The sequence below is a fragment of the Atractosteus spatula genome, chromosome 8 (assembly GCF_055471065.1).
Source record: "Atractosteus spatula isolate fAtrSpa1 chromosome 8, fAtrSpa1.hap1, whole genome shotgun sequence".
NCBI classification, from domain to species: domain Eukaryota; kingdom Metazoa; phylum Chordata; class Actinopteri; order Semionotiformes; family Lepisosteidae; genus Atractosteus; species Atractosteus spatula.
Genome location: NC_142713.1, coordinates 59,006,867 through 59,020,042, shown reverse-complemented (window position 1 = coordinate 59,020,042; position 13,176 = coordinate 59,006,867). Strand labels below are relative to the sequence as shown.

At 51.5% G+C, this 13,176-nt stretch overlaps 1 protein-coding gene across 2 annotated transcripts in view; it reads right to left on the bottom strand.

Annotated features, from left to right (window-relative positions):
- Positions 1 to 11,959, bottom strand: part of washc4 (WASH complex subunit 4) — a 31,208-nt gene extending 19,249 nt beyond the window's left edge. For both annotated transcript variants that reach the window (XR_016091480.1, XM_088923719.1), the window contains exons 1-13: positions 11,856 to 11,959; positions 8,219 to 8,358; positions 7,656 to 7,709; positions 4,086 to 4,151; positions 3,623 to 3,668; positions 3,329 to 3,396; positions 3,133 to 3,215; positions 2,988 to 3,030; positions 2,423 to 2,526; positions 2,207 to 2,327; positions 1,968 to 2,091; positions 681 to 808; positions 265 to 425 (exon numbers count right to left, since the gene is read on the bottom strand). Coding sequence is in view for 1 of the 2 variants with exons in the window: in XM_088923719.1 (XP_088779845.1) it covers positions 265 to 425; positions 681 to 808; positions 1,968 to 2,091; positions 2,207 to 2,327; positions 2,423 to 2,526; positions 2,988 to 3,030; positions 3,133 to 3,215; positions 3,329 to 3,396; positions 3,623 to 3,668; positions 4,086 to 4,151; positions 7,656 to 7,709; positions 8,219 to 8,358; positions 11,856 to 11,916 (1,199 nt within the window). In the remaining variant the exon portion in view is untranslated. The remainder of the gene's footprint in view (positions 1 to 264; positions 426 to 680; positions 809 to 1,967; positions 2,092 to 2,206; positions 2,328 to 2,422; positions 2,527 to 2,987; positions 3,031 to 3,132; positions 3,216 to 3,328; positions 3,397 to 3,622; positions 3,669 to 4,085; positions 4,152 to 7,655; positions 7,710 to 8,218; positions 8,359 to 11,855) is intronic.
- Positions 11,960 to 13,176: the final 1,217 nt, after the last annotated feature.

The window sequence follows — 13,176 nt, the reverse complement described above, 5'->3', positions numbered from 1 at the left end:
TGAACTGCGTCCGACCTGCGCCCGGCTCGGGCCAAAGACCTCGAAGTGCATGTACAGTATTGTATGCGTATTCGGGGCCTGCACGTCATTATTTATTTCGACAGATTTAACCGTCAAAATCAAGGAGAGGCTTGACAGGGCGCTGGGCCACCCCGAGCTGCCAGGGCACATCGAAGCTGCCCTGGCACAGACTGTCCTGGTGTCTGGAGCTCCACTGCGCGGGGAACGCCAGAGCCGGCGGCGGGGCAGAGGGGAGGGTCCCACCTGGCCAGCGTCTGGGCCTTCTGCGGCAGGAAGCTCTCCTTCTGGGCCCGGGTGCTCTGCAGGCTCTTCTTGTCCAGGAGCTTGGCGGCAGCCGGCACCTTGCTCAGCAGGAAGGAGTCGGAGAACCAGATGATGTTGGCAGTGAGCGTCACTGCGGGCACCTGCAGGGAGGCAGAAGAGTTAGACAGGAGCTTCGGGTCCCCACAAGATTCCTTCCTGAGCTGCAAAAACGACCCGTCGAGCACGTGTCCCCCACCTCACCGCCCCGACTTTCACCCTTCCACAGTGCTTCAGTTATGAACACACACTAGGGAGACCACACCAGTGTGGCCGGACCCTGAAGAGCTTCAAAACTGAATCAGATGTCAGTGCCCAAGAAGACCAATCAGACAACAAAAATAAGAGTTCGAACTGACCTTTTTACAGATGTCCAGCAGGGCTTTATAAAGCTTCTTATCGACAGAGCGGAAGATGTGGAAGTGCAGCACGAACAGCCCGCAGACTCCCGCGTACTTGTCCCGCTGGTCGATTTCAGACGGCTCGCCTGGACACGAGGAGAGAGCAGGCTGAACTCTAGCAGGGGGAGCTGGTGACCCGGCAACAACCGTTTAATGACATCAAATGTCACTTCCTTGACATTCACTATGTAATACCTATATGACACAGATGGTATAACATTACAACAGTAGTTCAGGTGGATGGCTGCGTCACCATGCGCCAGGCTGCAAAGGTACAAGTAACAGGTTTATTCCATGCTGAAAAGAGAAGAAAGGAAACAACGTTTTGGCTGTGGAGCCTTCTTCAGGTTTAGAAAAAAATATTTCTGAAAAATAACTATACCCATTTATCAAAAAAAACAATTTGCTTAATTCACATAAGACGCTTTACAAGTGTGGCCCAACTAGCTCGTTCAGCTGCTCGCCGTGGGCCTCATCCAGCTGTGTCTTGAAAGAAGCCAGGGTGTTGGCTTCAACCACATGGCTGGGCGGCTTGTTCCATACTCCCGCCACCCTCTGTGTAAGAGCCTCCTGTTCTCAGTCTTAAAGGCACTGGTGGCACTCTTTCTTTCCACAGGAGAGCAACATGAAGGCCCCGGAAGGAGCACTAGGACTTTATTTCTCTACACACAGCACAACTCTCACACTTTCACATGATACAGTACATGCGCAACACATCATAAAACATTATTCTTCCATCTCAAAAATATCCCACCGACTACACCCTGTATTTCTCTGACTGTTGAAGAAAATCTGGTGGATACATTTGTCTTCTCTAGAGTTGATTATTGGAATGGAACAAGTAGCAGGTTTATTCCCTGCTGAAAACACAACATTTCGGCTGTGGAGCCGCCTTCTTCCACACCCACACGCTCCACAGCCGAAATGTTGTGTTTCCTTTCTTCTCTTTTCAGCAAGGAATTAACCTGTTACCTGTACCTTTGCAGCCTACGCATGCTGACGCAGCCACCCACCTGATTATTGTAATGCCCTACTGCAGTAGCTGCAGTATCTAAATCCACACTGAACAAACTTCAGTATGTCCATAATTTGGCAGACCAAATCCTGACCAGGTCTACAGAAAGTGATCACATTACTCCTGTCCTGGAGTCCCTGCACTGGACTGTCCAGAAAAACGCTATAGAAGTGTAGAAGATCATTATTATATAAAATAAAGCTGATCATTAATATAAAAACAGCCATTACCCAGCTTTAACTCCACATTGGCGAAAATCGTGCGGATGTTGTGGGCGAACTCTTCAGCAAAAGCGCTGTTCTTGGAGACTGGCACCCCCTCTCCGTGGCTATCGAACCTCTGCTCCACGCAGGCCTGAGCGGGAGACAGACGGACAGACAGCACCGTGAAAAACACTCCCCCGCTCCCACACTCCTGCGGCCGGCCCGGACTTCAGCCCTGTCCCACACGCGTGACGGAGCCGGGAGACCTGGAAAATCATGCCGTCCAGCAGCTGCCCCTCCAGCCTCAGCAGCAACTTCTCGAAGGGCTTCAGCTTCTCCTCCTGCACGGCGAACTTGGAGGGGTTGTGGTGGACAGACTTCAGCAGCCTGGGGGGGGGAAGAGGGCGGGAGACTAGGTCAGCTGCCGCGGAGCAGGATGGGTCTCGGGCTCCGGGGATCCCGCGCGCCTCCGGCCCGCCCACCTCTTGTACATCTTCCAGTGCTCCTTGAGCGTGGCGTGGTGCTCCACGATCTCGTCCAGGGTCAGCAGCACCACCAGCAGCTCGCCCAGGTGCTCGTACACCGTCTGCAGAGACAGGGCGACAGGGGCGACAGGCCGGTGAAGACCAGGGCCCTCCACAGGCAACGGCACAAACTCGGCACACACTGATGGGACCGGTCCAGTTCCCCTACGATGTTGTTTTCAACGGCACAAACGTAGCACTAACAAACGAGACCGGTCTGGTTTCCCTACAACGTCGTGGGGAGGTGAGTGACATCATGACCCCGAAAAAACAAAGGCGCTATATCTCGGAAACGAAAGCAGCACAAACACTACTTTCAACAGCACAAACACACCACGAATGAATGAGGCGGCTTTCATTGGTTGTGCTGTTTGTAGGGGGGCAACTTTACGGAGCTAAGACTCCTCCTGCGCCCTCCACAAGCAATGGCAGCCACGACACCGGGCCCCCCGTCTCAACCGAGCGCTCCGAGCAGGGGCAAGTACTGTACGTCGAAGGAAAGGGGATTGATTCGGTCTCGTACCTGAAAATGGACTCCAGACGATTCGATGATTTTGGTTGCGCTCCTGAAACAGAAGAAACACAAGGCTAGCGTTGACCGCACCAGCTCGGTCCGGGGGCCGCCGCTGGAAGAGCAGGGGGGGGGCGCCAGGTGACGGCCGTCTTACTTGCTGCTGCTGTAGAGCGAGGCCAGCTGGTGCACCACGTTGACCACCACCTCCGAGCACCGCGCCACGAAGCAGGACAGCTCCTGCGCACAGCGGGGAGAGCAGAAGGCAGGCAGTCACTACCCAGAGGCCTCCTCTCTAGACAAGCTGAGCCACACGCAGGCCTGCAGCTGCAGCTGCCCTGGGCTTCCCGTACCTGCAGAAAGGAGATGAACCTGCCCATCTGGATCTGGGCCTCCCCCTCCACCACACTGGCCTCCGAAGCTGCAAAGACAGGCATGATGAACCCCTGGCCTTCCTCTCACCCCCAGGATTCCCACACTCGCTCTACACTGGGCAGGAGAAGGCAGGAGCGCTTCGGAAAGAGCACAGGTTGGGAGGAACTGGCTCTCGGTGAAATACAGCGATATTCCCTCCGCCACAGTGAACCTGAGCTCTTTCTGCAACCCCTGGCACAGACACCCGTATAAACACCGGCCGGCCTGCCTACCTCCTTCACCGTAGTACAGCAGCCCGCTGTAAAACCGGCTCTCCGCCTGCAAGGAGAGATTTCAGTCACTCGAGCGTCCGGTCACGAGAGCTGCTGACGTGAGGAATTGCACCCGAGGCGCAAACAATAAACGGGCAGAAACTGTCGGATACAGAAGGGGGCTGGCAGGAAACACGTCCGAATTCTTCGATGTTTAAAAAAAAGATATTCTTATTTTAAAGCTCTAATCAACAGTGCGAGGTCAACGCAGGGATTTACCCCTGAGCTAGAGGTTGAGCTCTACAATGAGATTAACAATAACCTAGAGTCTGAGCTCTACACTAACATCACCACTAATCTAAAACCTGGGCTCAACACTGGGGTGAATCCTAATCAACAGTCTGAAGGACTGATCCCTCACAAGGATCAACACTCATTTATGCTTTACTCAATCAATTAAAACAATCAATTAAAACTCTCCCACCTCATGTTTCAGCTTCTTAATCTCACAGCACAGAGCAGCATACACAGTGATTACTTTATTAAGGACCTGCAGAGAAAATCATCATTGTTACTAAACTCCACCTCAAGAGCAGCTCAGCAACTCTTTTTTCCCCCCAGTCAAGAGGATAAGGGGAATGATAACAAGCATGTATTCCTACTCCATTACAGCAGTCTTGATGGAAACAGGTCAGCCAATGAACCACACCCATGCTTTAGTTATAGTTACAGCTGCTGTGTGATTTGAAATAACTTTGATGCTCCAGCTACTGTTACAAAATATGCTACAGTTATTACCATTATAATCACAGACATGCAATATAAGAACAAATATGTCTGAGCTTGTTTAAAAAAAACAAGAAATGGTCACCAGACAATTAAAGATATCTTTCACTGTTATTACATGTCAAGTACAATTCTGCAGGTGATACAACTCAATTACAAACAGAATTACACTGTACCTCAATCAATCAATCAAGGTTTATTTATCAATGCACGAACAGTACAGCATACAGCGGGGTTGTCCGCGAGCTTGTTAAGAGGGATAGAAGAGTAGAAGGAAAGGAATTTATAGGGATTGGATTAACTAAAAGAAAAAAATTAGGATACAATAAATGACACAGTTTGCAATTTACAGTACAATTTACAGATTGTGCGAAAGTAACACAAGGGTAGGAGGTATTTAGCGCTCTTCGTATGTGTCCTGAGAGTGCAAGTGACAGGGAGGGCGCTGGTGCCCCCTGTCAATTCAAGGAGGTAACTGCAGGTGTCTGCTGTGGTTGGCTGTTGAGCAGTCTTACTGCCCGGGGGAAGAAGATGTGACGAAACCTGGTGGTCTTGGTCTGTATACTTCGGTACGGTTTTCCGGATGGTCGTAGAGAGAGCAAGTTGTGGTTAGGGTGAATGGGGTCCCTGAGGATAGACCTGGCGTCCCTGAGGCATCTAACAGAGTAGATATCCTCGATGTTGGGTACCGCGCAGCCGATAGTGTTTTGAGTCAGTTTCACCATCCTCCGGCGTGCCTGGCGCTCTCAGGCGGAGCAGCTACCACACCAGGCAGTGATGCAGCTGGTTAGGATGCTTTCAGTGGTGCACCTGTAGAAGTTGGTCAGGATGAGACGGCATGCCGAACTTCTTTAGTCTGCGGAGGAGGAATAGGCGCTGCCGTGCTGTCTTGGCTACGAGGTTGGTGTGGTGGGTCCAGGTTAGATTGTCTGTAAAGTTGACACCTAGGAATTTGAAACTGTTGACTCTCTCCACTGCGGACCCACTGATGTGAATGGGTGCGTGGTCTGTTCCTCGAGACTTCCTGTAGTCCACGATCAGCTCCGTAGTTTTGCTGGTGTTCAGAGAGAGGTTGTTGTCCTGACACCATGCTGTCAGTGTTTCTACCTCCTCCCTGTATGTGGACTCATTACCGTTCGTGATCAAGCCGATGATCGTTGTATCGTCCGCAAACTTGATGATGGAGTTTGTTTTGTTCCTGGCGACGTAGTCGTGGGTGAATAGGGAGTAGAGGAGAGGGCTGTGTTCGCAGCGATGTTCAGAGTCAGGGTGGAGGATGTACTTGTGCCTACTCCTTCTACCTGCGGTCGGCCCATCAGAAAGTCCAGGACCCAATTGCAGAGAGAGGAGCTTAGTCCGAGGTCTTGGAGCTTGGTGATAAGCCTTGAGGGTACCATGGTGTTGAATGCTGAGCTGTAATCAACAAACAACATTCTCACATACGTTTCTCTCTTGTCCAGGTGTGAGAGGGTAGTGTGTAGAGCAGTGGCGATGGCGTCCTCAGTTGATCTGTTTTGTCGGTATGCAAACTGCAGTGGATCCGAGGTGTCAGGCAGTAAGGAGGTGATGTGTGCTTTGATCAGCCGCTGATGGATGTGAGTGCAACGGGGCGGTAGTCATTTAGGCAGTTGGATCGGGATGATGGTGGTTTTCTTGAAGCAAGAGGGGACCGTGCATTGAGTGAGGGAGAGATTAAATATGTCCGTGAAGATGTCCGCTAGTTGATCTGCGCAGGCCTTCAGGACACGACAGGGAAAGCGTCGGGGCCAGGAGCCTTGCGTGGATCAGTCTTTTTTAAGACTTGTACACGTCAGCTCTGGAGACAGACAGTGGGAGTTCCCCCTGGTTTACTGGGATTTCCTTAACTGGTTCCGTGTTATGGACTTCAAACCGTGCGTAAAATGAATGTAGTTCATCGGGGGGAAAAGCGATGTGTGTCGTGGTGCCGTGTTTTGGTTTGTAATCTGTGATGGTGTGGATTCCATTCCAGATATTCCGAGTGTCCCAGGCGTCATGATAGTGTGATTCCAGTTTTACCCCGGAGTTATATTTGGCTTTTTTGGTGGCTTTTCTGAGATCGGATCTGGATTTTCTGTACGTGTCCTTGTCTCCAGAGTTGAAGGCGGACGTTCTAGCTCCGAGTTCAGCTCGTACTTCGCCATTTACCCATGGTTTTTGATTTGGTTATGTGCGAACAGTAATCCTGGGGACAACATCTTCTACGCACTTGTTGATATAGCTAGTAGCATAGTCCGCGTACAGATTAATGTAGTTTCTGGAAGCTTTGCGCAAAATCCGCCAGTCAGTGGTGGCAAAGCAGTGACTTAGAATAGAGTCCTGTGGTTAATTAGGGACTTACTAGAGCTACTGTAGTTCTTGGCGGCTGTCCATTTATTTTAGGAGTGAGAGTTTTTTAAACGAAGATTGATCAGATATACATAAAATTATTAAACAACCCAGATGGAATGGAATTTAAATGGAATAAAAAACAGATCATCCTAAAGCTCTTGGCAGGTCATGATATTCCTCTGAGCTTGTCAGAGCATTAAAGTTCAAGAAAATACAAGGTCACTGACCTGGGCATTCACCTCCTACGCTTGGCACAATCCGCAACACCAGGCGATACCCAGTAATCAGTAACCCACTCCAGGCCACACACCTGTGTTATAGGTACCCCTGTCACCAAGACAGGGGTCCTCCTCCTCCTTCTCCACATGGACTGCACACCCCAGATTAGTACTTTAATACCACACCGTGCTCCAATAAGGGAGAGCAGGGCAACCTGACCTTACATGAACCCAGCCATTCAGCCATTCATAATGTCCTCGCCACTAACAACACATCAGAATTGAATGAACATGCTCCCATCCATACTACTCATTCTAGGCAGACCTAGAGGGAAGCAGATATGACTGGTTGAACTGGAAAGAAAACAATGAGATAAGCGAGAGATTCACGCATCCAGTTTCAGTAGAACTGTCCCCCCTGGTGAGGAGAACCTATCCCAGGAGCTCAGGGCATGGGGGCACGGAGGCACAGGGAAAAGGGACACTCAAAACTAGCTGGCATGTCTCTGGAAAATGAGAGGAAACCGGAGACCCGGAAGAAATCCTAGGCAGAACATGCAAACTCCACACAGACAGACACCAGAGGGTGGACCTGAGCCTGGGACTCCGGTGCTGTGAATAACCGAAACGCCACCACGAAGGGCAAGTAACACAATCTGCAAAACAGAAGTGAGCTGAAGAGGGCGCCTGGCTTGTTTTACCTTATTGTCTGTTTTGATCAGCTCCAGCAGAGAGGACTGTTCATAGGGAAGAAGCTGAAAAGGACAAGAAAACACATCTCGTCACACTGCCGTCTGCGTTAACAGAAAGACATAGACAGGGCTTCACAAAACGCGGCTCTGGCTCGGTCCCAGAGGAACCAGCTTGTTAATCTGCGGTCATGTCACCCTAGACAGCTACTGTGCCTTAGACATGACGCCGTGCTGCATAATTCACCGGCAGCCAGGGGGCGATAGTGAGCGCACCTGGGCACATGCACATCAGCGTCCAACAATTACCCAGCCTGCGGGTCTCACACCTCCCAGCTCCCCCTCTTCAGCGCTGCTGGGAGCCCGTCTAAGTCACCTGCCACATCAACACATTCCTGACCTAATAAAGGGGACAGACAGCAGGGACACACGAGGCTTGTGGCAGAGTTCCTGCTGCCGGCCTCCTGTGCCCTGGACTGCCTGGTGATGTGCCCATGAGCATGTCTGCCTGTCAGGTTCGATCCCTGGTTCAGACTGCCTCCCCTCCAGCGGGCTGAAGGCCCCGAGACGGGTACCTGCAGCGTGATCGGATCCAGGGTGAAGTCCCACACGTCTCCGATGGACTCGTCCAGGGCGTCCTCGATTCCCTGGAGCTGGGAGGTGTACTCCTCCAGGAACTTGCCATAGTTCTTCAGCTGCACCTCCGCGTGGATTTCTGAGAAGCAGAGGCGCAGGGCTTCAGCGGGGGCACAGCCAGGCCGAGGGGGCGCCCAGGTGCCACAGACACCCCCCCCCCACTTCCCCCCTTCATGCTCCACCCCCCCCGAACACACCCAAACACCCAGAAACGCCAGCAATAGCAAAGAAGCAACGGTCCTGGAGTAAGACTCCCAGATCTAAACGTGAGAGATTCCAGTTTCCAGCTCGCCCGAGAGCGAGCAGGAGTCAGCGCTGGGCTTGCGGCAGAGCTCGATCCAGCACAGCCTCAGGCTGCAGGGCTCAGATAGGCCGCCTTCTTCTTCCTATCGGAATCCTGCCTACAGGGCGTCTCCGGGACACAACTCTGCCATCTGGAAATCTGAGTGCGCTGTCGGAGCACCCCCTTCCCCGGCTTCCTCCTGCTCACACGGCAGCGCGGAGCCACCGCAGCTGCTGGGAAGACCACACCGTCAAGGGCTGGGGCAGTTCCCCTCACAGGACTGCCCCCGTGGAACTGCTCGTCCTGCGCACTGCCCTGCGCGGCTCATCTCTTGCGCGACCTGGGGATGCTATCTGGGGATCCCGGGACTGTGTCATGGGGGCTGGGCAGCTTGCCCACCAGTGTTTCAGGGGTACACTCCTACGCTCCACTCCAGGCTGCTGTCGAGCAGGAGAGCGGGCGCCTCTGTCCCACATATCCGACAGCCCGCCTCTCCAGACACACGGCCAAGCAGGAATACCCAGCACGTGCTCCTGCCTTACAAACTAGAGCGCGCAGCTGCCGTTTCATCCTAAACACAACAAACTACCTGAGTGTGCGTCTCACAACGCCAAAGCCCTCTCCACACTGTGTGACACAAAACACAGAGAGAAGAGCTGACGGACTGCGGTCCCCTTCATTCTTCCAAAATGGTTACACTACCTTCCACAAGCTACCACGCCACCTTTCCTACAGACAGGACCATCAGCAAGGGCAGCGTGTCCTCCTGGTCCTTCTGGAAAAGATGTCGCAATGTGACACTACTACAACACCGCACTGGAACTGCATATCGAATAAGAAGGCTGTGAAAGCTCTTCTACTTTCAGTTCAACATGCCCAGTAAATTCACCCATTATTCTAACAGCACTACAGTGTCTCCTGACCTAGACTGCAAAGTCAAAAAAGAAACGAGCTCCTGGGCTTCTTTTTTTCTAGACCTAGGAAAATGAACTGCAAGTCTCGCGTAGAAGGGTTCATTCACAGCAGCTAGACAGAACTTCCTTCAACCACACTGAAACCGCCGCAACACAATCAAGTTCTTGTCATTACAAGTACACACACCACCAGGGTCTGTTCAAGAAACGTCCTGGGATTTTTACTGACCACAGCAATTCGGGACTTCATATTTATGTCTCAGGACAGCACCTTTTTACAGTATAGTGTCTCTGTCACTCTACTGGGGCATTAGGACCCACACAGACCGCAGGGTGAGCGCCCCCTGCTGGCCCCACTAACACCTCTTCCAGCAGCAGCCTTAGTTTTTCCCAGCGGGTCTCCCATCCAGGTACTGACCAGGCTCACACCTGCTGGGCTCCAGGGGGTTGCCAGTTGTGAGCTGCAGAGTGATATGGCTGCTGGCCATGAATTTGGACATGAAAGCCTGCACATTCACTGTTCCTGACACTCACTCCACCACTGCTACAGGGACCTGTGCTTAAGACAGGCTGGACAGGCAAGAGAGACTGCAGACAGGGCACAGGACAGGAACAGAGTGACCACCACAGTCCACTAGATCACCTCAGAGCCCCTGACCCCTTAACATGAGCCTGGCTGACCCCAGAACTCCTGACCCGCTGACCGAAAAGCTACAGATCCCTTTCCTTTCGTTTTCATAGTGGATGGCAAAGAACTTCTATTCTCTAAAGAGATAACGAAAGCCAGATCTTTATTGATTATAAATGATCTTGGACCTTCAATACAGAGGTAAGGTTTTTCCATGTTGAAAGCACAATGCTGACACTTTTTCTTATGGAAGTTTTATTCTAACCTTTTGTGTTCAGAGCTGGGGAGATGCCGTGTCCTTGCAGAGCAAAATCAAGTCAAACAGAGTAATGGCAAGATTACCGGCGCATTCCTGAACTCAAAAACACGCCTAATGGGGCGATTATTTATCTTGCGATCAAATCTCGACCCCTCTCATCCTTTCATCTTTTGAGAAGATACTCTACTACCCCCTCTGTACCAGAAATTCAGATCCCCCGCATAAAGACTAAGAGAGCATTTATTTCCTTCACACCTAAAAGCATTCAATTGCTGAGCAATGTACAGAGTTTGCAGGTAGGGATCATGTTATTGTTTTTAGACCCTTTACTAGCTAATCGTCTGTCTTTCAATCTTAGGATGCATAACTGAGTTCTGATTGAGCGATGGGGTTAATTGTCGTTTGTATTGTTGCTGTATTGTGTTTTTGTCATTCACGTTACATGCTACGAGCTCTTGATGTGCAAGACAAATTCCCTCAGGGGTACTAAAGGTAAGCCCGGCTCAATCAAGGCCGTTCTAGATGAATAATATGTTGCATTATGAGGCGTGCAACTCCTTCACTATGCAACATATTATTCATCACCGCAGCCCGTTTTCAGCTGCTGCGACGGCGAGAAAGGGTGAAGTATTACTACATGCATAACAATGCTGATGCGAAAGACCGAGGGAGAAGCGAAACGGCTTATTCTGTGCTAATCTCGGGTGAACACGGCCGGGAAAGTGCACAGGACATAAGCACAGATACAGATTCGACCCATCGAGCCTGTCTGGGAGGCTGGATCCGGCGATCGCGTCCAGCCGCCTCAGAGGAGAGAGGGCTCTGAACCCACAGCATATCCGGTGTGGAGACTCACGGCCCAGGACAGCCCTGGACCTCAGAGCCCAGACTCTCGCCCTCAGCATGGGCGACCACTGCTGCTCCGTGTCCGCGGAGTGACGTGACGTATCGGCACCGCGGAGCAGAGCTACACGCTGGGCCAGGAGGAGGGGGGGGGTCCCCATGACACACCACCCGAGCCGACACACAGCTCCAGGTCCAGAAACCAGACGCACCTCTAAACAGCACCCAAATCACGACACCACTGACCCACCTTCAGACGTACAGCTGAGTCTCCCCGGAAAGCCCTCGGACGACAGGCAGCCGAAGCCCAAAGGCTCTTAACACAGCGACAGCTCTGATCACTCTGGCATTACGACAGCCGGCTCTGCTCCCACCAATTCGGAAGTACAGAAACGCCTTACTCGTCGCGCTATGCCTTTCTGCGCCTTCACAAATATCAGCTGCACAGCTGTCAATGAATAAACGCTACTTCGAGCTGCCGCGGCTCGTCCCGGCAGACGAAAACAACACAGGTCGCAGCTGACTGCCAGCTTTCCGTGCGAGACACAACTAACAAGCTTCACCAGTTCCGCTTTCACACAAGCACCAACAAAACGGCAAACTCTCCGGCACTTCGTCTGCCGTAACCCACGTAAACGGGATCGCTTACTCTGAGACCCGTCGTCAAAACGATCAAACTCCCAATCCGGAGAGACTGTCTCCACCGCCATCACCACAGTCCGTTTTCTCAGCTGCAGTGACGGCGAGCAAATATGAAGTGCCAATTTTTTTGGTTGGGGGATCCCGTGATTCACCCCATGACTTCCTGTTTCCCTGGAGCGAGGAACTGTGGGAAATGTAGTCTATACAACGCCTACGTTCAAACTCAAAAGAGCTTACTAGTAATGACCGATGAGTTACAGTATTGCTAAAGCTGTATAAGGCTGTGTGCGTTGAGGCATTTCTGTGTGCGTTGAGTCAAGGTATATTATGTTAAAATATATAGTATAATGCACCAGTAATGCATAATTTAGAATACGGTGTTCAGTTTCGGTCACCACGTTATTGAAAGGATATTGCTGTTCTGAAATCAATCCAGAGAACAACCAGACACATTCCAGAGAATAAAGGAATGAACTACACCGACAGGCTGAAGGAAGTTAAGATAGGATAAGATGACTTTATTGGCCATATACAATTTCTTGTATTAGGAATTTGTCTTTTCGCAGACCCCAGCTTGCTCTCCATGAGACACACAGACAGGGAGAGAAGCTGAGGGTCAGAGCACAGGGTCAGCCGTTTATACAGCGCCTCTGGAGCAGCTGGGGTGAAGGGCCTTGCTCAGGGGCCCAACGAAGTAGGGCAACCTTCCAGCCACAGGCGCAGATCCTGAGCCACAGAGCCACTGCTCCGCCCAGTTGAATCCAGAACAGAACAGAGAAGTCCAGAACAGAGTCTAGTCCAGAACAGAGAATACTACAAAGAGAGCTAGTTCAAGTATTCAAATCCTTGAAGGTCCTGAGAAAGTCACCCCAGCATACTGCGTGGAAGTTCCTTCTAAAACCAAAAACAGGAAGGCCCTGCTTTACCCAGAGGGTTGTGGGGGTGTGGAGCTCTACCGTTACCAAGCCAAGCTGGACCAGATCCTGGAATAAATTAACTACTGACAAACCGAGCAGACAGACAGGGGCTAAATGGCCTCTCTCATTTGTAGCTTTTCTTATGTTTTAATAGATGTCCGCTATGCAGAGGGAGTCACCGTCTGTCGAAGACCTGTACACACTCAGACTAAAGAGGCGATCGGAAATGATGGTCGACGACTCCTCTCAGCCAGAACAGAACCCGTTCTGTTTTTGAAGAAGTCCGCTCGGGAAAACTCTACCGGTCGACCAAAACCGCCCGGGATCTGAAGAGCTTCTGCGCAGGCAGAACAGGGGAACACGGACGTAGTGTGTGTGCGTGTGTGTTCGTTCCTTGTGCGAAGTGTATTA